This window comes from Onychostoma macrolepis, chromosome 16, assembly GCF_012432095.1.
Source record: "Onychostoma macrolepis isolate SWU-2019 chromosome 16, ASM1243209v1, whole genome shotgun sequence".
NCBI lineage: Eukaryota > Metazoa > Chordata > Actinopteri > Cypriniformes > Cyprinidae > Onychostoma > Onychostoma macrolepis.
The window spans coordinates 11,304,827-11,330,573 of NC_081170.1; the positions used below are offsets into that span (position 1 = coordinate 11,304,827).

Consider the following 25,747-nt stretch of genomic DNA (forward strand, 5'->3'; position numbering starts at 1 on the left):
TGTTGATTTATCGTCCCTTCATAATGATAAGTGAAGGTGCTTGTGTATGGTTTTGCTGACAGCGGTGGATTACTTATGGAGTGAACACTGCTGTAGTTTTTTCCCCCAGAAGCCCTCTTTCTGGGAGGCTGTATATCACGGCTTAAGCCATTGTCCAGATTCTCTTAAACCTCACCTAAATCCCAGTGTCCCCTCTTTGCTTTTAGAAAAGGCATTTAATTTCATTTAAATGCATGTTTCAGTTCCATCTGACATTTATGGTTTTTGGAATCAAAGGCAAACGGAACATCATTTGACCATTTACCTTACATTATAGGTCATTTAATATTTTACTATGTGTAGTAAGGTCATCGTAGTTTTAAATGAAAGCTTATGGTGGATGATTACGTGTGTAATCATCTTGTGTAGAACTTTTTTTATAATGCAGCATCTTAAAGTAGACCTGCATCTCTAGCGTTTACAACAATGCCTGTTTTGTTCGGCTAACTTTGATCTCATTCTTTCAGCGATGATGGAGAGTTTACTGTTGGTGTTTCATGCTTTGTGTTGCAGTGTTTTGCCATTTGACACCCTAACAGAGGGAGATGCTTTTCATAGAGAGCTTTGTGTAGCCCACTATGTCCAGACTTCCCTAATTAATTCCCAAGAGGCTTCCATGGTCTCCGGCAGTAGTGGTGAGCAGCATCGTACAAGAATAGAGAAAGAGAAAGAAAGAGAGAGAGTGTGTTCCCTCAGTTTCATTTAATTACTTTTATAAGTGTGTTTAAGCAATGGGGAAGTGCCAGCCCGAACCTGTGTGTATTAAGGTGACAGTTTATCCAAAAGTTTAAATAATGTTGTCATTTACTCACTGTCATGTTGGTGCAAACCTGTATGACTTTCTTAATTCCTGTGGAAATTTTCACAGGAGAAAGTAAGTCATATGACATGAGGCCGAGCAAATGATAACATGATATTTATTTTTTGGTTAAGTATTCCTTTTAGATGCAGAGCTAGGCTGATTTTTAGTTTGATCTCTTGACAGATCTGTAGCTCAGAAAGACCCACAAATATTTTGCAGTCCGTAGAGTGCATAAGGAAACATCAGTTGAAACACATGCAAAGCATCAAAGGCAGAGCAAAAAAAAAAAAAAAAAATTCTTAATCAGTGTTTTTGTCTTATTTCAACATCCTCGAAACAACATAAATTTACCCGAAAAGCTAAGTTGTGAAAACGTAAGACTTGTTTTCAGAGAATTTATCTTGAGGTATATTTCTTACCCCTTTGGCATTGTTTTTCCTTGTGTTAAGCATAAACCTCGATAAATTTAAATTTATTCAGATTTATGTATAAAACAAGCAAAAATCTGTTTGCCAATGGGATAAGAAAAAGAAATTTACTCAAGATGCATTCTCTAAAAACAAGTCTTTCATCTTCACACAGTTTTGCTTCTAGAATACATTGATCTTGCTGGCTGATATTTTTTTAAATAGAAAATAAATACAAAAATACTATATTTTTCACTTTAAAGGCCAATTCATACCAAGTATGTTGACTATAATGTTAACTAAGTATAAAGTTTTAATAATCTTTCAAATCTTTCAACTGTAACAGTAATGACACAGGAACAATATCGCTGAAATAACTATCAGAATGGGTTTTTTTTTCAGCTGATAAATGATAAAATCATTAGAATCCGCTTGTCTTGACAACTGCACCATGCGCTTATAATAAACTGAAGTGTGCATTGATGTGGATGCTAATATACTGTAGTAATATATGTAGTTATCTTTATAGTTACCGTTCTTGGTAATATTTGGAATAACATGCACCTGTATTTGTATTTAGGAAGCATACAGCATTAATTTTGATGCCATGTTGACTTCTAAGCACACTTCTGATCACATATATTTCCTTTTAACATACGTGAGTGATTAAATTGATTTAGCGAGGTCAAATAAACAACGTGACACGTTTCTTTTGTTCCGCATCCTATATTTTATGAGTCGTGGTCTCAACCCGTTTGTCTGGTCTCCAGCCTGGGCTCAAGGCTGAGAGCGAGCAGCCTGTCAGAATGATGAGTGTGTCTAATTGAGACGGAGCACTGCTGGCTGAGCCGAGGGATTGACAGTTAATCACAGCCACGTTAAACTCTTCAGCACACCAAGAACGCCGCCTCCTGCGCCGGCTCGTCTCTCTCCCACTCACCTCCACACCCCACGATCCGTGGCCCGCCGCTATCTGCGCAAGATTTATGTCATCTTCGCGACAGCTCGTTCCTGGCATCCATCCATCAGGGTATAAAAGCCCCTCCGGTGGCGTTTTGGATACCAGCCCGCACGCTCAAACTACGTCAGTGCCAGAAACAGACACGCCGGCTTTGCATCTCGCGTACACACCCACACTTTAAAAGCCTTCAATTGCTCCTTTGGTTCGCCATTATCAAATGTGCCAAAAATAGAAAATAAATCACTGCGTACAACGGTTCAGTTTCTGCAGGACACTTTTAAACCCCTAAAATGCCACCTACCTTATGCTGGAATGCTTTTCTGAGTCTTGGAAGGATTATTATTGTGGGTGAATGACAGCTCTATGGTTGAAGAGATCTGGTTTTAATTGCTGACTGAAAACTAGGGAGACAGAAACAGCGAGCGCGCTAAAACTACTTTTAAATGATGTGTGCCTGCACCCTTTGTCATTTTATTTTCTCTCTCAGAGGCATAAGTGAGAGAGGAAACAGCAGCCGGCTGTGTTAAAGGCTGCTTCTTGTTTGAATGCCTTATTACGCTGATTTATCACTATCGATTTTAATTCTGCCAATAGTTGCCTCAAGCTACATAATTAAAATACTGCATTGCTGAGTCTCCGCGGAGTCCCTCAAGACTGCAGATAACTTGTAAATTTGTGTTTTTTCCTTCAATAAATAATGCCTAGTGTGCATTCACAGGCCTGAAAGGGCAAAAAAGGGCTGGCCACTGTAACAGAACCTTGGGTTAGTTTGCTGGTGCTTGGCGCAGTGAAACATGTCCCATGACTTTAGGACCCGGAGCTTATATTTAGCAGCTGGAGTGTCAGCGGTGCTGTTGTTGTCAGCCCAGTTTTCGACCATCCTTTTGCTTCTGGGCCCCAAGGGCTGTGTGAAAGGTGCACTTGGGAGACCACTATCGGAGCATGGATGTGAGAGGGTCAGCAAAAAATAAAAAAAGTTCCCATCCAGTTACATTTAGTTCTGATACACTCCCTGCAGTGCTGTTGCCCTCATGGGTCCAAATGAACGGCTGCCCCAAATAGGGAAAATGAAGCTGGGGAGTTTGCAAATGGTAACAAAGCTGCACCGCTTTTCGAATCTCACCCTCGCTTGCTACAGTGCTACAGCAGCAAATCGAGACTATCTGAGCTGCCATTTAAAGGTGAAGCTTGTTGTTTCTGCACCAAGTAGAATTGCAAAAACATGACTGGTTTAATCAATCATGGCATCTCCATCTCCATCACTTGGCTGAAGCCGATATTTGAATTTAAAAACCATAACGGTTCCAGCCTTTCCAACATTTCTGTATGTGCGCTGAGTGAAGAGCATCAAATGTTTCTATTTGCTTGTGTTTCTTTGTTATTTTATTACTTTCGTTTAATCCATTTAATGCAATATTTACATAATTGAACAATATTTGAAGGCTACATGCCAATGTTTTAATGTATTATTATAATATAATAACCAGTTTTATTTAATAAAAAGTTCTGTCATGAAACTCTAGATGGCACAGGCCAATAGGTTCCAACTCAATCTGATATAATTACATCATCATTCAAATGGTGCAGCTGATTGGTTTCTTTTTTCATCAGCAGCCAATGAGCTTGCTGCTCAACATTTAAATACTTGGCTAGTGCTTGCTGTAGCAGTTGCAATGTGCTTCAGAAACCCTCCACCTTTTTATTTTCAAATAGTTAACCTATTTTATTTTAATATTTTTCTTATGGTACTGAAATTGGTACAGAGAACCATGGAATTGTACTGGTATTGGTATTGACTGAAGCAAAAACTGGCAAAGCAATTTCATTGCATATTAAATTGGTATATAAAAAGATATTTGAAAAAGAAAACATTCTGTTGCTCTGTATGATTTTTCGTTCAGCTTTCTGCTTCTTTCATTAGATCTGATAACGGAGGTCATTTGGTAATTGAATACAGGGGCTGGGGATGTACAAAAACACTTATGTCCCTCAGACAGGGTGTGGACTGTGGGTCGTACACAACAGCCTTGCATCTGTCCCCCTCCCCTCAAACGCAGGCTGGCTGGAGGACGTTTCGAAAGGTCACCGCGTATAGACCGTTTCGGCAAAGCATGTTTTTCCCCAGCGCCTTTGGCGACAGCTACCATAGAGGCAGAGGCTCCTGATACGGGCTTATCTCCTCCCAGCTCCAGAGGGCACTGGCTACACTCGGTCCAGCCACGCTTCAGCTGTTATTTACTCCTTATCGTGGATGTTATTTTGTTTTGTCTTCCCTCACTCTGTTTCTTTCTCCTCTAGCCTTTCGGAGAAGTTTCCCTCTCTTTCTCCGCCTCACCTGGAGCTCTGTATGTGTTTTCTCGTCCCCTGAGAGGCAGGGGGTAATTGCGGCCCACCCCTCTCATTGCCAGTTAAAGAGCTGGAGCTCTGCCAGCGGCTCCACCTGTGAAGCAGCGTGTTGTTTGGTTAAGGAGGTTTTGTTTGTCTCGAGAGGAACCGAGGGGCTAAATTGGGAATATACGGATTTCAGTGCACTCCGTTTGAGGTGATACTTTTCAAGTCAAGTCTTTCTGTCATTCTGTCATTGCTTGTTCTCAAGCAGGAAATTCATTTTTAATATTCTTCTGCTAACAGTTTAATAAAGGAAAACAGTGCCAAACACATTTCAAATTTGCTCCAAGATGTTTGCCTGGTTATATAATAAGACAAACTGCAATTAATTCATTTTCAATCATTTACAATAGGATAACAGTTAGATAAACTGAGAATTTTTGACAGAAGAAAAAGTTATCCACAAAATAAAGTCCACAACAGAAATTTTTTTTAACTTTATTTAGACAGTATGATTGAATTCTTAAATGGATATTTAAACCATGTAGTGCCTGTCCTTCAAAGTCATCAAATCCAGTTTTTGCATACTTTTATTTGTTGTTTATATAAGTATTAATACCGAGCATTGTTTTATCCGTCCATCCGTAATAATAGTGTATCTAATATAATTATACAATTTGACTAATTATTTTAGCTTTATTTGACCAGGAAAGTCACTTAAGAAAAATATCCTATTTACAAGGATACTGCCATTTGTTTATTTGTTTGTTTGATTGTTTGTTTGATAGTTAGTTAGCTTATTGAAATTAGAAAAAGTAATTATTTTAGCTTTATTTGACCAGGCAAGTCACTTAAGAACAAGATCCTTATTTACAAGGATACTGCCATTCATTCGTTCATTCGTTCATTCATTTGTCTGTCTGTCTATTTATTTATTTATTTATTTATTTAAATAGTCACAGTAAATTATTATTTTAGCTTTATTTGACCAGACAATTAATCAGTCAATCAATAAGTAAATACATAAATAATTAAATTAATATTTATTCACAAAAGTAGTTTATTATTTTAGCTTTATTTGACTTGGCAAGTCACTTAAGGATACAATTCTTATTTATGGATATTCTCCACTATTTATTTATTTATATATATATAATACTTATTAATTATAATGTTATTTATTTATTTAGATTGTTAGTGAGTATTATAGTTATCAAATATGATTTTAAAATGTAATTTTTGCTGCGTCTCGAACGCGCAACACATTGAAAAAGCTGCGAGGCGCAATGGTCAAAGATGTCTAATATAGCGCCATATTTACAAAGAAAAGCTATTTAAAAAGCAGCAGAGCTTTGTAAACAGCTCAAAATTATTTACGTCATCTCCATAAGAACTATATGATTGCCAGAACAAATTTACCGGTAGTTTTGAAAAGGATTTTAATTTACCAGTAAAGGCTGTATGTGTGAAAGGGGCTAAACTCTTCCTCTGCATATGCGTTGAGTTTACGTTTATCTGGGAAAACTGTGCGTTATCTCACTACATTTGTAACGTAAATCATTTATAAACCTTATAAATATTTCTAATTATGCGATCGATTGTACATTGCGATTTCAAAATAAAAGTTTTTGACTTTGCATGTGGCCAAACATTAAAATTAAATGGATTTAAATGGCACCTTCTGCAGGTATTTTTTATAATATAGGCATATTACATGTATTTTAACAGTGAAACCATGTAATTAACAATAAAACCATGTAATTACTTGGTTTTGATAGTTTTATTTGAGCCAGTTATTATTGCCTCACATTAGTTTATATATAAATATAGTCATATTAAAGTCTTTTTTCAGCTCGTAATTTTCCAAGTATATGATACAGCTTTCTTTCTTCAGGTCAATCATATATTCATGAAAAAAAAATCAGTTTGAATAAGGAAAGCAGTAACTTTGCCATAGTATCCTTTCAAATGTTAAAGTTGCCACAGTCATTGCGTACTTTGCGTATGCAGCACTTTATTTGTACCATTTTGTTTTATGAGTTTATTTATCAGGTAGTTTCAAGGAAAATCATTTTCAAATGTTTTTTATTTGTTTGTTTGTTCGCCAAATAACCCTGTGTATTTGTCCACCCCCGCAACCCCCCAGCTTTCGGGAAAAAGAATCCTACAGGCTCAGGACTTTTTTTTTGCTTTAACCCCTGCAATTAGTTAAATGCCTTTCCAGCAATAAAGATGTTTAATGGCATTAAACAAATTTCATTAATCTCATTAGCAGTGTGTTAATGTTGGCAGCTACAGCCTACCCATCTCTACCCACCCGCTAAACTAGTTAGTGGAGGGATCTCAGAAGAATTGTTGCAGGAATGAAGTAAACGGCTTACATAGCAGCTCACTTATGTTTTGGGAGTTGAATGAACAAACGCCCCCAAAATCTTCATCCAAAATAAATACAAAAGGAACAGGAAGAGACAAGACAAGCTGACAGAAACAAGACAAAGTATCAAGAAATGTAATTAACAAACTGGAGCACAGGACATGTGTGTAGACATCAAGTGATCTAAAGAATTGAGCAAAGAGAGAGAGAGACAGAGTGATGGGAAGTGTGAGTAGAGATGAGGTCACACTTTTGGTGATGTGTCACACCCAGGAGTAAAAATCCTGTCATGGGCGATACGCTGACTTTCACGGTAGAGAAAGAAAATTGATTTTTGCAACTGAGAAGGTTTCACACCGTTAACAGCAGCTTTTAGGTCTTTCTTTATTACTACACATGCTGTGTGTGTGTTCCTGCCTTACACACTCGAGGCAGTTGTAATGTGAAACACATACCCTGCTTTTGAAATAGATAGCATTTGATAATATTAATAAAAGCATTTAGAATTGGCTTCTGTGTAACCGGCTGCATTTTTCCTTGAAATAGCCAAAAACAGCCTTAGGTCACAGATTTATTTTTACATGTTTTTACAAGTCCATGAGAGCAGGTTTGAGGTTTGTTGTGAAGATGGAGTTTGTTACAAATTGTGTGTGACATGAATCGTCTGGAATTGTATCGCTAGTGATTAATGAATTTCATATTTGGTCTATTGGGGTCATTCCAAGAAATGGCTTTCTCATATTTTCATGCTCAGTGTACCACTACATTAAAAGGACCTGTGGTAATTGCATTTCGATACGAAAACTTAGCCGATTAATGAATGCTAATGAAATGTTTCCCCATTGAACTAATGAGACATTTAATTTGATGACAGAAAGGCATCATTTAATGAAATTTATGATGGAACATATTAGTGGGGTTACTTGCATTGTGATCGCTAATCAATTTTGATGCACATGATGTCAAATCAGTTTGCAATGTATAAACAGCGTTTTGCATAGACTGTTTTTAAAAGCTGAAATTGATATTTTTGGGTAATATGCATTCTGCACATTTTAATTTGTATTTAAAATAAAATTTAAGTAAACTAAAAGTTTTAGTTTGAATGCTTTCTTTTTTTCTGTCAGTAGTTATGCTATAAAACTTTTATAAATATGTTAGAGACAGTAATTGTGAGGAATAGTCACCACTAGCTATACTTGTTGTTTTTTTAATGTGTTGTGTTTTTTAATGCACTGTTTGTCATTTCAAAAACCTGTTTGAAATGATGAAGGAATGTGATTACACAACAGGGTTTAAAATATTCATTTGAGATGAAATATTCATTTGCGTGTGTTAATTCCAGCACACATTCACGCACAGTAATTGTGTCTTTAGGGGGAAAGACATCAGTGAATGTCAGCTGCATGGAAATGACATGAGACATAATCATCGATTTTCTTTAGGAACAAAATATGGATGATGAAAGATTTCAGCGCTGTGATAGTTGCAGTTTTAATCTTTTTTCGCTTTTGTTCAAAAATACAGAAGAAAAAGGACAGGAAATGATTCAAAAGACAACACATCCATCACTTTAGAGAATATACCTTGATTAACTGGTTTATCTGTTTGTACACCTTGCAGCTTTCTGTCATAGGTCGAGGCAAGCGGTACGATGTCAGACAGCATAACCTGGCCTTCCTTTGCTGTCTGCGTTTAAAAAGCATTCCCACTTTTATGTGTGTGTGAAAAAAGAAGGCCAAGGCAAAATGCCTTAAATCTCAGCTGACCTTTTGAGAAAGGCTGAGAGACATGGGAAGAAATGAGCATCGAGGCTATAAGGACGGGAGGGGCCTTAAACAATTTTAGGAAGAGAGATGCGAGCATGACTGCTTCCAAAATTGAAGTGGGAAAGAGGACCTATTGATTCGACTATATTCAGCACTGCACCCCTTCACCTCTCTTTTTATTCTCAAACACGCCTTTGAAGCCTCTTGATGTCAGAGGCGAACAAAGCCCCACTGATGGGGTCAAATGGAGAAAAAAAAATGCTCTTAAAAGTTCTGAGAAACAGGAAAACAAAAAAATGGACTGTACCACTTTCTGTGAATATGCTGCACTTTGCTGTCCTGTGACTTTTAAAAGTCGTTAAATGCACAAACCCCACACTTATCTAACAATAAATTATCCTAGCATGACAAGTAGCTAGTTTTAAACACATTAAATGCGTGTATCTACCTAGTTTGTTCTCTACACACTAGTGTTGTCAAAAGACCCGGTACTTCGGTACCAAGTCGGTACTAAAAAAATGTACTCGGTGAACCCGGTTCTTGACGCGTACGGCCCTATGATTTCCGCGATGCAGAAAACGCGGACGGAATCTCGGAATCCAGTTATAAAAACGGAGTTTACAGTTTAGCACGGAATGTCACGGAATTTGTCAAAGTTTGGATGAATTAATCAAAAGTAGGTCATTACACTTAAATCAAATCGCGACATGGACTAGTATCTGTAAATATTAAGCCGCAAAAGTCGATTCAGATATGAATCCCGCATGTTCTGCGAGTCTCTGTGTGAATGAATGAATGGCAGAGATGCGCGTTTTTTTTTTTTTTTTTTAATACACACTGAAACGCGCCTGACGCTCGCGGTGAGAAACAACATCTACAGAACTGCTCGAAGAGTCACTTCACAAGCATTTTACTGTTTCATTTGAGTAAAACCAGCGTCATATCATATAGCTACACACAGAAATGTAAAGGTATTCACGGCAGCCCGTCAAAATAAAAGTTTATCTTAAAGACATTGTGCCAGAAATATATTACTATTGTTTAGTAGAATGTATGTGATACTATTACTACTGTTGAAAAAAATTATATTTATTTTTAAAGAAATAATCACACAATATTTCTTCCATATTTTAATTTTAATAGTAAATCCCCTTTATTTACCAAAAAATAAAAAATAAATTAAATTTCATTAATTAAAAGACAAGTTAAATTTGGGTGAAACTTTACTGTTTACTGTTTTTCATACTTTTATTACTTGCGGAAAAACTTGAAACACAATTTAAATAAGTATAAAGAATGGCATTGATTTTTGTACATTTTATTTTTGTTTGACTTTATTATTAAAAATAGTGTGTTTTTTAATTAGCATGTGGTACCGAAATTGGTACCGAGAACCGTGGATTTTCACTGGTATTGGTACCGAATACTGAAATTTTGGTACCGTGACATCACTACTACACACAAACACCGTATCCTTTCAAGAATATATACTTAGATACTAATATGTACTGTTTAGGGGTAAATAAGGTACAAAGACCAGAAGAAGGTACCATTTTGCTTTTGTATCTCAGGATGCTGCTCCAGTGACAGCTTATTGTCTTCTTTACATGTTTTCATGTTTTTACAAAGTATTCTGTTGACTGCATGTAAACTCAACAATTTAACCATGTTATCCACATTATTGGTGGAAGGGGAATTTGATTTGATTTGATTTGATTTGATTTATTTTGACAATTCATTATGTTGCATTTTATTGTGTTTTTGGAATGTTTATTTCCAGAAAATGTACACAAAATTGATCGTAAACTAGCTAGTCCTTTGTTATTTTATTACATTTTATTGTGTTACTTTTTTGTGTTTATGGAATGTTTATTTCCAGAAAATGTACACAAATTCGATCCCAAAGTAGCTAGTCCTTATTTTATTTTGTTCTGTTTTGTTTATGGAATATTTATTTTCAGAAAGTCAAATTAGGCACAAATTAGGCTTTAAAATGTACACAGACATGCACCCAAACTTTGGGTTGCAAATCAGATGGGTTGCAAAATGTGCAAAGCTTATATAAAATTAATAGCCAAAACATCTCATATAATATTTAGTTTGACCTCCTGGGTGAGACAAAATTTTGATGGTTTGAAGTCTTTTGACTGGCTGTTTGCATATCTACCTTATTCATGCAAAGTAGCAGGTGCCTTTACCCCAGGCCTGTCCCTGCTTCTCAGACTTTTCATCTCTTCTTTTCTGTTTCTAATAATCTTATTGTTTTTCATTTCTCCTTTATCTGCCCTGCCTTCCTATTTTTTTCTCTCATTCCTCTGACTGTTTCAGGCCGCAACTTTCGAGTCTACGGGAACTTTTTGTGATTGCATCTTTCAGCCTTTCTCTTGTCCACCTCAGCACTGTCCTTGGTCTTTTCTTGACTCACTCTCTCCCTTCTCTCCTCCTGTTCTCTCGGCGATAGCATCTCGGTTAGCTGGCGAGTGGCTGTTTTCCTGCGGCGCACCGTTTGAATGACGATGGGCTCAATCACTCCAAATCTCGTTATGTATGTTCCCGCGCCCTTGGGAGGGTTAGCAGCGAATAGATGGGACTTTATCAGATTTCACCAGCCTTGGAGGCATAATTCACCAAAGGTCACCTTATGTTTGATATTTCTGGTTTATATGAACAGTATGTCTGTGCCGGTGTGTAACGGTGGCTTTACGATGAGGTGAATAGTCAAAGGTTAACCGGTGAGGACTCTCAGCGTAAATATCAAAAAGGCAAAGGGGACGTCTGACCTTATTGAACGGTTCAGCAGAGGGTTCTTTGCTCTTCTTGGACGAGTTTACATTTAAAATTCTCCAAAAGTACACAAGGCTAAAAAAAACTCTTGTCCTGTTGATTTGGTACAGTACTTGGTGCTTTTTCAGCCTGGGTTTGTTTTAGACGCTGCATTTCTCTTGTGTGTTATTTGTTATGTCCGACTTTGTATCTGTTATCATTCCAATGCTAATGCAATTCACGCAATCCATTTAAAAAAAGAAAAAGGTTGAGGTAGAAAAATAGACGTTGAAGGTTAGAAGTTCATCATTCATAACAGAGAAAGAGGACGTGGCTCTCTCAGACTTGACGCTGACTGACAGTGATTAGGATGACTCTGTTTTACACAGAAGAATTGCTAACCTAGAGTCATGCTAGGTAATAAAACTTTGGGTCATTTTCAAGGATATCATTGAATATGTATGATCTCTAACGCACAGAATGATGTATGTTGTCTATCTCTAATAAAACCAGGAGCTTGATCCATTACCGCTTACGATTCCCTAGACTTAGTTGAAACACTGTGTAATGTTTTATGAATGCCACAAATTGCTGTGAACTGTGGAAGCGTCTTTACAAGAGCATTTTATTGACTGCTCTTGAGAGTAGTTTTGTAACACAATTAACCTTTGAACAATCACCAGAAACATTTTCTTTTGGAGCGATAAGACAGAATTGGTTTACTTAATTATGGCTACACTGAACATTTCTCACAGAGATCATTTTATAAATCAAATTAGCTCAGCTTGAATTAGTTTTTCTCATGTTTTGGCTGAGGTTGACGCCTTTATTTTAGTACCTGCCTTTGAACAGATCTAGTTTGTGAGTTTTAGGTCGAAGGAACTTAATGACAGTAATAAACTCAGTGGGGACAAAAACCTAATCATGAGGTGTTTGTAATATCTGTTGTTATTAGCAGGTTTCTAGAGAGCAAAATTCTCTGAAATAATATGGGTTTAAAATCATGTTTCTCTGAACTTTTGAATCCCCTGTTATGCACACAGGTGAGGATTTATTATGAAATTACTGGAGGTCAGAGACTGTTGGTAGATGCTGTAAGTATTTTAGCCTTAACAACCATTTAAAATGGGTCTTAATCTGAATTTTATTTTATTTTATTACATTTCACTACATTTAATTTTATTGCATTACATTTTATTGTGTTTTTAGATTTCCAGAAAATTTACACAAATTCAATCCCAAACTAGCTAGTCCTTTATTTTGTTTTGTTTTGTTTTGTATATGGAATATTTATTTCCACAAAGTTTACATTAATTAGGCTTTAAACTGTACATAGACATTTTATTGTATATTATTTGATTTGATTTATTTTTATTTTTATTTGAAACAGCTTATACATTTGAGTATTTTCTTTCACTAAATGTTTTGCCAGTATAATAAATAAATAGTAAATATATAATAAAAAATAAACACATTTCTAATCTATTTCTAATTTCTGTTTTTTTTTTTACAATTATTATTAATGTTATTTTTATTATTTATTTGTTGCATTATTTATTTAGTTATTTTTGGAGGGAATTAGATTTGTCATTAATGCTATAAAGTTAATAGTAAAAGCCTAGAACAATAATTATTTGGAAACCATTATCACACCATTTCAAAATTATAGCCATATATAATAATCATGAAAAGGACCAAATTTAGCTCAATATTTAGTCCAAATTTATACCCAGTCAACTCATCACGTGACCATTTAAACCTGGTCACTTTCACATGATATCTAAGCAAGGATACTAAGAAAAAATTAGCTTCACATTTCTTCTTCGGTACACTTTCCCCTTATTGTTAAGTCCCCTATACTGTAAACACATTTTTTGTTGTTTTTTTACAAACTGAGGGACAAGCCAAAATGATTTTCTGTGTGCCACAGATGCTGTCGATAAAGCTTGTTATTATCCTGAAATATTCCCTTAATGCTCACGGTTTAAGGGAAATTAAATATTGTACAATCAACACTCTAGTCCTCTGGGAGAAATTGTAGCAGCTGCCCTGGCTTTCTGAGGTTTCAGGCTGGCTCTGAGAGATTGGATTCTGATCTGAGGCAGGGGAAGAAGATAGCGAGAAGCAAAATGTCAGCACCAATATATTGTGTTCTGTACCCCACTCCCACCTTTAAGAAAGAGAGGGACAGGGTGCCAGCGTACTCAGATGGGTTCTTGGGCCTCTGGCTGAGATATATGGTCAGCTCTGTTGTTTGGGCTCAGATTCACTATGATATGATGAAGCACAGACTCTCCACTGTGAATTCAATCAGCGTCTCCTTGAGAGATTTCTGGAGTGGGCTCTCAAATGTCACCATGTGTTTTCCACTGTTTTAGTCTAAGCTTTTTTGGATGTGCTGGATGCACTGTAATAACAGAGTGTGAATACATTTGAATACATATCTGTCTGTCTGGTTCTGATTCATGCACATTTCTGTTAGGGCTGCACCTATATAGATGCAGAAATTGTAGCAGATTGATAGACAGGCTGTCAGTGTGTGAATTAGTGGTATCGTTAGGCCAGTAGGTGGCAGCAAGTGACACTGGAAGGATGCATCCTAGTGAGTGCATTAAACGCTAAAATGAGACACATGGCTACGTCATAAATTTTTTCACCTCTGCGGTCACGGTACAGATATGCTCAAATTATAATTGGAAGAGAGACAACTGTCGATGGTCTCCCAGTGGTTTACATTTAAAACAGTTCAGCATTATGTGATTCTTTGACAACAGAAAAAAAAAAAAGAAAACATAATGTATTACCACTATTTTTATTTTTATTTTTTGTCTTGCATAACATAGTGAAATTGAACAAGCTCGGTGTCAATTCTTTTTCAGAATTGGAAATCTGTGGAAAGGATTGTGGGCAATTGAAAGATGAGAAGGATACACGATACTCCTTCAGAATGAAGGATGCAAAACTAAAACATCCTTCGACAAAACTTTATGATTTGGCAGCCTAGATACGCAGCCTTGCAAGGATGTGTCCTTCCATTTGAGAAGCATCTACTGATTCATTCAGAAACAAAACGAGCGACTATCCTTGAAGTCATTGAATCATTCATTGAATCGATTTTTTTTTCCAAAAACTCAGATTCAGTCGGGAACAAAACTACCACGTGTTGCACCCTCTTATGGTTTTAAATGCAAAAACACATTCTGTGTGATTGGCACATTAAGGAAAGCAGCATTATATTGTCAGCAAATCCCTGCAAAGAACCATATTCCTCAGCGCATGGATATGTAATCATTTGTGGCATTTTACCCTGTTAATTTTATCCTGTTGACAAGTAACATTGATTTGATGAGTTTGAGGAAGGGCTATCAGTTTATTTGACTAATTCCAGATGTGATACCAGCAGACAAAGCACTTAAATGAGACCAGTCATATACAGTAAAAATAATACAGTATATTTACTGTTCAAATTAGATAAAAAGCTCTCATAGTATTTGCTTCCAGCTTTGGCTTGACAGATTATTTATTAGCTAGCCTAATTATTGCCACTCGTATATTGTACATCCCTAATGTCTATTTTCCATATATCTGTCCATCTAGTTTATTAATCTGGCAGCAATTTAGCGACATCAGTATCGAGGGCTTTAATTAGCCATTTCATCAAAGTCAACAGCTTTACCTTCATGGGCTTGAGAAAATCAACAGTGCCTCATGAACTTCCTTGCTTACAGTGACCCTCAACAGCCCCTGCAGGTGCATGTTTAATACAGCTCTAAAGCACTCTTTATCTGTAGATTTAGCCGTCTACCCTTCTTTTCCATCTTTTGTTGCTTCCTTGTGATGTGCTCTTCAGATGTCTCTGGAGTGCAATATGAAGAAGCCTTGAGGAAATCTAATTAACCAGAATGCCTTGAGAGAGCAGGGCTTTTCACACACATGTACACCCGGAGATACATAAATCACGGGCTGTCCCAAGAATAGGGTACTTTGGAGAGGGCCTGGTTCCATAGAGCCATTACCTAGTTATGATCCTTTTCCAAGTTTCTTAAGGTTTGAGTGCACATGAGAACAACGTTGTTTGTCTGTGGCAAATTTACAGCGTTTGAAGTAAATGCCATCTGATTTGATATTTTATTTAATACAGTGGCATTCATAAATTTTTAGTGGTGCTTATAAACACCCGTTGTCAAGAGTCACGAGGTGAGAATCAAGAACTGTACAGCTCTTCACAATGCCATTTTTTTTTTTTTTTTTTCACTGACACGCTGATTTCTGCATGTCAGATGTCATTAAATTTCAACTTGACTGTAAGGTCTCTTATTTTGCTCGGTACTATAATTCATAGCTGTTAACCTTCATCTTAAGAAGTAAGAAGTTTTTTTCCCCTTCTCTGTGAGCTCTGTCAGACCATATAAAAACTCCTTTGATACCAAGGCAACAAGGACAGTCTGGTCCTGTCTCGTATTTTTCGAGCGAATCAACACAAAGACCTTGGGATAGAATGATGGTTGTCTTCTAGACGCATGGGCACAGGGCAGGGTTTTGTTTGGTAAGCAGACGAGCACTTGAAGGGTGTTTAGGTTGACATGTCCTGATTAGGGAGGACAGAAAAACCATGGTTATAGGTTCTTTCTCTTGTGTATGTATATAAATGGTTCATCTGTAATTATTCACTCAGCCTCACCTTGCAGATGGATCCCCTAACCCCAGCGTCCCACTGTCCTCTGTGCGTAAACGGCACGTCATGCAGATTAATAACAAGCAAGCCAAATGTTCTCTTGTGCGCTTGTATGAGAGATTGTTCAATTAAGGGCATGTTTGAGTACAGTGGTGTGAAAAAGTGTTGGCCCCCTTCCTGATTTTTTTTTTTTTTGCATGTTTGTCAAACTTTAATGTTTCAGATCATCAAACAAATTTAAATATGAATCAAATATAACACAAGTAAACACAACATGCAGTTTTTAAATGAAGATTTTTATTATGAAGGGAAAACAAAATCCAAACCCACATGGCCCTGTGTGAAAAAGTGCTTGCCCCTTAAACCTAATAACTGGTTGTGCCACCCTTTGCAGCAACAACTGCAATCAAGCGTTTGCAAGCTTTCACATCGCTGTGGAGGAATTTTGGCCCACTCTTCTTTGCAGAATTGTTTTAATTCAGCCACATTGGAGGGTTTTCGAGTGTGAATGGACTGTTTAAGGTCACGCCACAGCATTTCAATTGGATTTAAGTCCAGACTTTGATTTGGCCACTCCAAAACCTTAATTTTGTTTTTCTTGAGACATTCAGAGGTGGACTTGCTGCTGTGTTTGGAATCATTGTCCTGCTGCATAACTCAAGTGCACTTGAGCTTGAGGTCACAAACTAATGGCCGGACATTCTCCTTCAGGATTTTCTGATAGAGTGCAGAATTCATGGTTCCATCAATTATGGCAAGTCATCCAGGTTCTGAAGCTTCAAAGCAGCCCCAGACCATCACACGACCACCACCATGTTTGACTGTTGGTATGATGTTCTTTTTATGAAATGCTGTGTTGGTTTTACACCAGATGTAACGGGGGACACACCTTCCAAAAAGTTCAACTTTTGTCGCATCAGTCCACAGAATATTTGCCCAAAAGTCTTGGGGATAATCAAGATATTTTTTGGCAAATCTGAGACGAGTCTTTGTGTTCTTTTTGGTCAGCAATGACTTTTGCCTTGGAACTCTTCCATGGATGCTGTTTTTGCCCAGTCTCTTTCTTATTGTTGAATCATGAACACTGACCTTAATTGAGGCAAGTGAGGCCTGCAGTTCTTTAGATGTTGTTCTGGGTTCTTTTATGACCTCCTGGATGAGTCGTGTTTGTGCTCTTGGAGTAATTTGGTAGGCCGACCACTCCTGGGAAGGTTCACCACTGTTCCAAGTTTTCTCCATTTGTGGATAATGGCTCTGACCATGGTTTGCTGGAGTCCCAAAGCCTTAGAAATGGCTTTATAACCCTTTCCAGACTGATACATGTAAACTATTTTGTTTCTCATCTGTTTATGAATTTCTTAAGATTGCGGAATGATGTGTTGCTCTTTAAACATGCTTCACTTTGTCAGACATGTTCTATTTAAGTGATTTCTTTATTCACCAGGTCTGGCAGTAATCAGGCCTGGGTTTGGCTAGTGAAATTTAACTCCGCTTTCTAAAATAATGTGGTTAATCACAGTTCTTTCATGATTTAATAGGAGGGGGCAGGCACTTTTTCACACAGGGCCATGTGGGTTTGGATTCTGTTTTCCCTTCATAATAAAAAACTTCATTTAAAAACTGCATGTTGTGTTTACTCGTGTTATCTTTGATTAATATTTAAATTTGTTTGATGATCTGAAACATTAAAGTGTGACAAACATGCAAAAATGTAAAAATCAGGAAGGGGGCCAACACTTTTTCACACCACTGTATATAAAATCTTGAGAAATGAAACTTCCTTGAACTTATTTATTATTACATAATCTGATAATTGACTTTGTTCATGATAAGTAATACAGTGTATATATATACACTACTGTTTAAAGTTTGAGAGAAGATTTTGAGAGAAGTTTCTGATGTTCACCAAGGTTGCAATTATTGGATCAAAAATACAGTAAAAAACAGTAATATTGTGAAACATAATTTAAAATAACTGTGTATTTTCATATATTTTTTAATTTATTCCTGTAAAATAACTATTTTTAATATATTTGAACATCTAATTTATTCCTGTGATGGTATAGCTGAATTTTCAGCAGCCATTACTCCAGTCTTCTGTGTCACATATCCTTCAGAATTCATAATAATATGATGGTTTGATGCTCAAGAAACACTTTTTTATGATTAATATAATAATGTTGCTTAATATTTTGTGGAAAGTTTTTGTGATTTTTTTTGTTTGTTTGTTTTTGTTTGTTTGTTTGTTTTTGTTTTGTTTTTGGAATCATTTTGGGAATTCTTTGATGAATAAAAGAACAGCAATTATTTGAAAATATAAATCTTTTGTAAATGTCTTGATTGTCAATTTTAATCAATCGAATGCATCCTTAATGCATTAATCCAATAATTTTATATATTCTTTTTTAATTTTAACATTTATTTAAAATTTTATATTTAAAAAAATATATTGCTGACACCAATTTTTACAGTAGTGTATATACTTTATATGTTCTTGGGGAAAAAAAGTGATTTCCTTTGTACACATTTAGATTTAGTTAACATGTCTAGGACCTAAATGGAAAAATGTAATTATTTAAAGTGAGACAATTAAAAGTATACATTATTATATATAATTGAAATCTAGGATGATTGTTTAAAAAATACTTTTTTATTATTTTTATTTTCATTATTAGTATATCTAGAATGTTTCTTTCCTTTAAAATCATCCTAGGGAACGGAAAGGTTCCCCTAATTGACGAATCAGCCATGAATATGCCTGTTTTGAGTATTTGTGCCTGTTGCTATACCAACACCTCGCAAATTTGTGTCTTTGTACAGAGAAATTTTGCAATTGTCACACTCCGCAGAGACAGAGAGCCTCGAGGCTAAAAAGAGCATGAAAGATGTTTTAGTATTCCGCGCTGTGTGTTGTCTCTCTCTCTCTGTGCTCGGTATTGAGAGAGTAATGCCAAAATTGTCATCCTTTGTGAACTCACTGAAGGGAGAGATACTCTGCGGAAAGAGACAAATAGACAAACAAGGGCTTTTGAAAAGTAGGAACGGGAAAACTACACAGAAGTTTCTGAGGAGGCTGTAATACAGCAGATATGCTCTGCAGAGAAGCTGGATATTTATTTCCCCCTCAGTCTCTATTATTCTCTCTGAGCTTAGTGTGTATGTGCCTGTTTCTTTAAGCAGACATGCTCTAATATGCACTAAAGCTCTCCACAAATGTTTGTAGCCACACAAAGATATGAAATGTTTTCTTTTTCCGAAAATATTTCATGTTCTTTCCTTCAGTTCTTGGTTTATACTATATTTAATGACCGAACACAGTCAGAGTGACAGCAATGAAAATTCTCTCATCATTTACTCACCCCCATGTCACTCCAAACCTGTATGACTTTCTTTTTTCAAACTTAACGCAAAAGAAGCATTTTGAACAGCATTATTTCCCATACAACGAGAACATACAATGGCTTTTAACTTCCACAAAGGACAAAAAAGCACCTTAAAAGTATAAAAATGCTTCATATAACCCATGTACAATATTCTATGCCTTCTGAAGTCATTTGATTGCTTTGTGTGAGGAACTGTTTGAAATTTAAAACTATTTGCTTTAAAGGGGTCATATGATGCTATTTTAAAGATCATTATTTTGTGCATTTGGTGTAACAGAATATGTTGACATACTTTAATGTTCAAAAAACACATTATTTTTAAAAACTGTACATTATTGTAGTTCCTCTATGTTCTGCCTCTCTGAAATGTGTCGTTTTCTACAAAGCCCCTCCTTCTGACAAGTGCAGTCTGCTCTGATTGGCCAGCTGACACAGTGCATTGTGATTGGCCGAACACCACAAGCTTGCGTCGGAAATGTAATGGCCCTTACCATAAGCGAGCTTCAGCTATCAAAGTAAATCTAAAGATAGTTAATAATGTCCTTAGTTTTACTATCAGTTCAAGCCGATGGTAACAGAGTCACGTGACAGACACAGTGATGATGCTCGTATGTATTTGCAGTACACAAGCTGCGGTTAAGACAGCTGACTCAACTGTGATGTGACCCTGTCTCTCTCTCTCTCTCTCTCTCTCTCTCTCTCTCAATTCAATTCAGTTAAATTTTCAATTCATATTGCCTTATTGGCATGACATACATAGGTACATATTGCCAAAGCAAGTCTCTCTCTCTCTCTTTCTCTCTCTGACACACACACGACGCATTACTCTACACCAGAGTCCTGCACGCGGGCGGGTACCCGACGGGTGAACTGCAAAAATTTCCGTAACGGGTGGAATAATATTGACGTGTCGGGTGCGGTGCGGGTCGGACTGGTGACAGGCACGGGCGGGTTGCGGGTACAATTATAACCAAGACTATTTCGACTTAATCCAGTACACGTTGATAAGCAGCTCCTTTCTTTCAAATTGTCCCTTCTTTCTTTCAAATTGTCTCCCTGCTTGTGTTCGCGCGCTCTGTCTGAAGACCGGGCTTCTACAGCGGGATTTGCAAACACTGAGCACTGTAGCCAATCGACAGCTGTATTGACATTGATTGACAGCTAGCCTTTTAGACCTGTTTAAAATAGATTGCTCACATACGCAATAGTTTTATATTGTTTTTACACGTTGGATGTTGTGCGAGCTCTCTCTCTCTCTCGATCCTCGACACTGCTGCCAGTCCTACATATTTTTATGCAGCCTATAATGTTGCTTTCTCTCTCTCTGTTAACTTGTTGGGCTGCGTGTGTTAAATGTTATTATTAATTTTTAAACGCATTAACGCATTAACTCAGAATGACTTGTTAATTGCTTGTTACATTAAAAATAAAATAAAGGCGTTTTCCGCCTTATGTAGATTTAATGCGGTGCGGTTCGGTCGCGGTTTTTATGTCAAACGGTCGGTCGGGTCCGGAACTAAATTAGTGTTGCTGTCAGATAACGGGTCGGGTATTCGGTTAACTACTGCGGGTGCGGGGCGGGTGCAGGTTTATCAAAAAGGACCCGTGCAGGACTCTGCTCTACACTGCGCAAAACACCACATTTGAACAGTCAATAGCAAATTCTTAAACTAATAACAAAACATACTTCACTTAACAACACACGCAGATCACTGGAGCTGTGCGAAGTCCCTTCATGCTTCAAACGCTCCACCATCATCAAATAAATCCAAAATTACAGGACTAAATGACTACAGGCCTGTGGCTCTAACGTCTGTGGTCATGAAGTCATTTGAAAAACTGGTGCTAGCCCACCTGAAGGACATTACTGGACCCTTACTGGATCCTCTTCAGTTTGCCTACAGAGCAAACAGGTCTGTGGACGATGCAGTCAACATGGGACTGCATTATGTTCTGCAACATCTAGACAGACCAGGGACTTAAGTGAGGATCCTGTTTGTGGACTTCAGCTCGGCCTTTAACACTATCATTCCAAACCTCCTCCTGCCCAAACTAACTCAGCTCTCTGTTCCCACCTCCGTCTGTCAGTGGATCAACAACTTCCTGACAGACTGGCAGTAGCTAGTGAGGCTGGGAAAATACACATCCAGCACTCGTACGATCAGCACTGGAGCTCCTCAGGGCTGTGTTCCAGTGTTAATTTTGGCAGGCATTTTTTATTTAGTCTTAGTCTTAGTCTTGAGACAAAAATGCTTAATAGTCTTAGTCACATTTTAGTCATTTGAGTATTTCATAGTTTTAGTCTAGTTTTAGTCGACGAAAAGTCATTGTATTTTTGTCAACTTTTAGTCTTTACTTGTAGTCAAAGTGCAGTTAACAACATTTATTTTGGTAGCTATTTTATATGTAGTATTCAAACAAAAATAGGCATCAATTCTTCTCTCTTTAGACCAAATCAATTAAGCTTATGAGAAATTTGAATCAAGGATTGAATTTGGAAAAACTGGAATACATTTTCATTTTTTGGTAGAGATACAAATGAAACCCATTTTTCAGATACAGTAGCTTTACTTAAGTATACATTTATTTAACATCTTTTGTTGGTTAACATTTATGACACGGATAATTAGGAATGCTGTCCCTTTAAGGCGGAAGGCATGCATGTAATACTGACACACATTCAGTTTTCATCCACCTGTTTACGCTCACTTAAGCCATAACTGACTGTATTTATGTGAGATACTCTGACTCTACACGATAGACACAGGACTGCTGTTTGTGTATTTGAGCACTGAGAACTGATCGCGCGCTGTATGAGAACTGAAGAAGTGGAGCTTGCGCGCGCGCAAGAGAGAGCGCTTCTATCAGCGCGACTCCGCCTATCCCGCCGTCACTAACTTTAAATTAATCGACAACGAATTGTGACTCCCGGGAAAAACGGGACGTCTGGTCACCCTTCGGGTGCTGAGGCTATTGTTTCAGATCGTTAGTTTGCATTTTGATAGCCTATCCGTCCACTGCGGCTGCCATACTGAGACTAGATACGCCCCTCATCTGATTGTAATCCAATGACAGAGAGCACATTTTGAAAGACAAGACAGTTAACTTAGCCTATAGGATGTATTTTGAATGTCCGGTAGTCCTCAAATAACATTTTAGTCCCGTCTCGTCTTGTTAATGAAGACGCGGCATAAATTTCGTCATAGTTTTTATCATCAGACATTAATTTTAGCTCATCAACGTCTCGTCTTAGTCACAGAAAAAAGGTTAGTTGACGAATATTTTTCGTCTTCGTCGACGAAATTAACACTGCTGTGTTCTCCCCCCACTGCTCTTTTCCCTCTACACCAACGACTGCACATCTAAAGACCCCTCTGTCAAGCTCCTGAAGTTTGCAGGCGACACCACACTTATTGGCCTCATTCAGGACGGTGATGAGTCTGCTTACAGACAGGAGGTTAAGGAGCTGGCTGTCTGGTGCAGTCTTAACAACCTGGAGCTCAACACGCTCAAAACTGTGGAGATGATAGTGGATTTCAGGAGAAACCCCCCTGCACTCCCCCCACTCACCATCAAGAACAGCACTGTGACTGCAGTGGAATCATTCAGGTTCCTGGGCACCACCATCTCCCAGGACCTGAAGTGGGACATTCACATAGACTCCATTGTTAAAAATGCCCAGCAGAGGTTGTACTTCCTTCGCCAGCTGAGGAAGTTCAACCTGCCACAAGAGCTGCTGAAACAGTTCTACTCCGCCATCATTGAATCCGTCCTCTGCACTTCAATAACTGTCTGGTTCAGCTCAGCTACCAAACCTGACCAGAAGAATACAGAGGGTAGTCTGGACTGCTGAGCGAATCATTGGTACAACCCTCCCCACTCTCCAACTGTACTTATCCAGAGTGAGCAAAAGGGCTGGCAAAATCACTCTGGACCCCTCACATCCAGCACACTCCCTCTTTGAACTGCTGCCGTCTGGTCGACGCTACAGAGCTCTGAGCACCAGAACGGCCAGGCACAGAAACAGTTTCTTCCCTCAGGCAATCCATCTCATGAACACTTGACAATAATTGTGGAACACACACTATTTATACACTTATACACTTATTTATCTAACACACATACTTAGTCTACATTTCAGTTTGCACATGATATACCTGTACATACAAAACTGTCTATTGTAATATGCCTGTACATACAATTGTCAATTTGTATATTGTTATTCCTTATTTACTTGTTCTATTTTTTAATTCTTCTTTTTATTATCTTTGTGTTTTGTTCTATCACTGTCATTCTGTTGCACTGTGGAAGCTTCTGTCACGAAAACAAATTCCTCGTATGTGGAAACATACCTGGCAATAAAAGCTTATTCTGATTCTGATTGCGATTCTGATACTTACAGTTGCTGATTCAGAAGCGCCAGATTGTCATAGCAAAGTCGGAATTGACCCTTTTTTTAGAAATAGCCTTGTACTCTCCTAGGTTCACAAAACTGTCGTCCATAAAATGCGTTGCACAAATTCGAACATTTGGGTTGTGCTGTTCTGTTGTAAACAAATCTTAACAATGATTCCTAATTGCATCTACTTTTGGAAGGCCAAATAAAGTGTTTTTGCTTTCGCATAGAAACACACAGCATCTCCCCGACATGGCTACATCAACCCTACTGCGGTTGCTGAAACCACACCTTCTTTCTTTGCGTGCACATTTGGGGGCGTGTTTTAATGAGGCGTTTTAGCCTGGTCTGGATCAGCCTTCTCTTTTAGATAGCATAAATCCTTCTGTGGGAGACTTTGAGCTTTGTAACTCTGCAGATTGTATACATGCACAAACAGCTACAATAACACACTAATGAAAAGGAAAACAAGAAATTGCATCATATGACCCCTTTAATTAGTTGATATTTGAGTGTGTATGCTTGATATTTGAGTGTGTATGCTTTATGTGATGGCACTGACCTTTGGCTGATTCTTCCCTCTTGCTGTGTTGTCTTCTTCCTCAAGGCTCCTACATGATGGTCAACTCCTCCCAGCATGCAGCGGGGCAGAGGGCTCAGCTTCTGCTACAGACGCTAAGTGAAAACGACACGCACTGCGTGCAGTTCAGCTACTTCCTGTACAGCAGAGATGGCCACAGCCCGGGGGCGCTGCGGGTTTATGTGCGGGTCAATGGTGGGCCGCTTGGCATTCCCGTGTGGAATGTCTCTGGCTCGCGTGGACGACAGTGGCACCAGGTGGAACTGGCAGTCAGCACTTTCTGGCCAAATGAGTACCAGGTGAGCAACATTTTTAATTAGTAACCATCTTTTCTGGGTGATTACACACTACAGGACATTTGTAATTTATTATTGCTTTTTGACATTGATTGTCACATTCATCATATTTACATATGTGTTCAAATGTTTCATTTACCAATAGAAGGGTTAAACAGTGTTTTTGGATACTATATGACGTTAAGTACTTTTGGAGAGTAACGTCAATACCATGGTATAGATCAAAGTGCTGTGGTAACTCTACTGGAAAATTCAGCTTAAAATTGTAGTTAGGTTCCAGTTGGTCTAAACCAAACCTTAACTTGTCTAAGTCTTAACTGGTCCAGGAGGGTCATTAATTTGGTTCAGTATAGTCTAAGCTATTTATTAGTTGGTCTAAAACGGTCGTTAGCTAGTCTAAACTGGCCATTAGCTAGTCCAAGTGAGTCGTTAGAAGGTCCAGGTTGGTCATCATTTGGTTTTATATTCTCATTAGTTAGTACAAACTGGTCAGTAGCTATTTGAAACTGGTCACTAGCTGGTCCAGGTGAATCATTGGTTGGTCCAAGATAGTCTGAACTGCGCTGCGTTTCCTAATAACGGTGTCTCTTAGCGCGCTACAAAGACTCTAAAGGTACACCTTAACTAGGGGTATACCTTTCCTAGGTGTGTTCGCCCAAACTATACCTTAGGATGTTGCTTAAGGTAAACCTTCTTACGTGCGACGTTAGCAGGTGCTGTCCATGGCAGTGGTGCTGACTAGGTTGATATCGATGGCTCGAGAATCGATTGTTCACTATATAAAGGAGCTCCTAGCTCTTTCACTGCGTTATAGAGTGGGTAAAGTATTGAGAAAGCGATTGTTTATTATAAAGAAGCACTTTAGAAATAGTAGATTGCATTTATCGGGGCTCATTGCATTTATAAAATAATTTAAATTGCAAACTAAATGCAACCAGCTATATATACACATGTACACACACACACACGATGGG

General features: G+C 37.8%; 1 protein-coding gene across 12 annotated transcripts in view; it reads left to right on the forward strand.

Annotated features, from left to right (window-relative positions):
- ptprub (protein tyrosine phosphatase receptor type Ub) overlaps window positions 1-25,747 on the forward strand; it is a 232,499-nt gene that overhangs the window by 105,844 nt on the left and 100,908 nt on the right. For all 12 annotated transcript variants that reach the window (XM_058747184.1, XM_058747185.1, XM_058747182.1 and 9 more), the window contains exon 3: window positions 24,505-24,776. In XM_058747184.1, coding sequence (XP_058603167.1) covers window positions 24,505-24,776 — 272 coding nt within the window. The remainder of the gene's footprint in view (window positions 1-24,504; window positions 24,777-25,747) is intronic.